The sequence below is a fragment of the Austrofundulus limnaeus genome, unplaced genomic scaffold (genome assembly GCF_001266775.1).
Source record: "Austrofundulus limnaeus strain Quisiro unplaced genomic scaffold, Austrofundulus_limnaeus-1.0 Scaffold2152, whole genome shotgun sequence".
In the NCBI taxonomy this organism is placed as follows: Eukaryota; Metazoa; Chordata; class Actinopteri; order Cyprinodontiformes; family Rivulidae; genus Austrofundulus; species Austrofundulus limnaeus.
This window is the reverse complement of record NW_013954554.1, coordinates 1-929: the sequence shown is the minus strand read 5'-3', so window position 1 is coordinate 929 and position 929 is coordinate 1. Positions and strand designations below refer to the sequence as shown.

The 929-nt window shown below is 46.8% G+C and overlaps 1 protein-coding gene across 1 annotated transcript; it reads right to left on the bottom strand.

Moving 5' to 3' along the window:
- Positions 1-6: 6 nt before the first annotated feature.
- On the bottom strand, positions 7-414 carry LOC106537151 (transmembrane protein 160; the record flags this gene model as incomplete). The annotated part of the gene is given in 1 exon segment (XM_014034524.1): positions 7-414. A coding segment is annotated over 1 exon segment (317 nt), but the record flags the coding sequence as incomplete, so codon positions are not given.
- Positions 415-929: the final 515 nt, after the last annotated feature.

Here is a 929-nt window from a genome sequence, read left to right as displayed (position 1 = left end):
ACACACACACACACACACACACACACACACACACACACACACACACACACACACACACACACACACACACACACGTCTCATCATCCCTGGAAGATCTCTACTCGTTTCGTCCCTTGCCGCCTCTGTCTTCCCTGTCCTGAGAGCCGCGGTAGCCTCGCTGCTCGCGCCTCTCGCGGCACTCCCTGCACTCCCCGTCGTCCTCCCCCTCCTCCCCCTCGTGGATGATCTCCACTTCCAGCCGGCCTATGTACAGCGATACGGCGCAGAGCCAGAAGAGGGCGATGGTGCCCACCACGGCCCCGTGGAGCAGCACAGCTGGCGCCGACAGCAGCATCAGCCTCCGCAGGGCGAAGAGGTTGCTGACGTAGGAGGCGCCGCCGAACGACACGCACACACCGCCCAGCACGAAGAACACTGAAGCAGGGGGAAAAAAACAGATTGATGTGGTATTATTGTAAAGACCCCATTAAGTGTTCTCACAGCTCCCGCCGAGTAAATCTGAGAGATTAGAGCCACTCATTCTCTTAATTAGTCAGATAAAAATAAGAGATTAAAACAGAATAATTGTGAGAGCTTCTCCTCAATCTTAAGAATACATAAAACTTAAAAAGGGGCCGTTTCTCTCTCAGCTAGAACAACAATAAATCCATCATCAAAGCTGGAAAGTTTACTTTTCTGGGGGTTTTCAAACATCTACACCCATTAGATTAAAAATCAATCAATCAATTCCAATTAAATGATTTATAATAGCTCCGCTCCCAATATGGAATCTGAGGTAACCATATAAATGGTTAAAACATCGAAACAAGACCTTGACTTTATTTATCTCCTGATGTCAGCTGTGGTAATCTTTAAAAAATAAAAAAAGGTATTAAAATGTAATCTCCTGCTGCTGAAGCAAATCAAAAATGTAACACACTGTTCTTTGA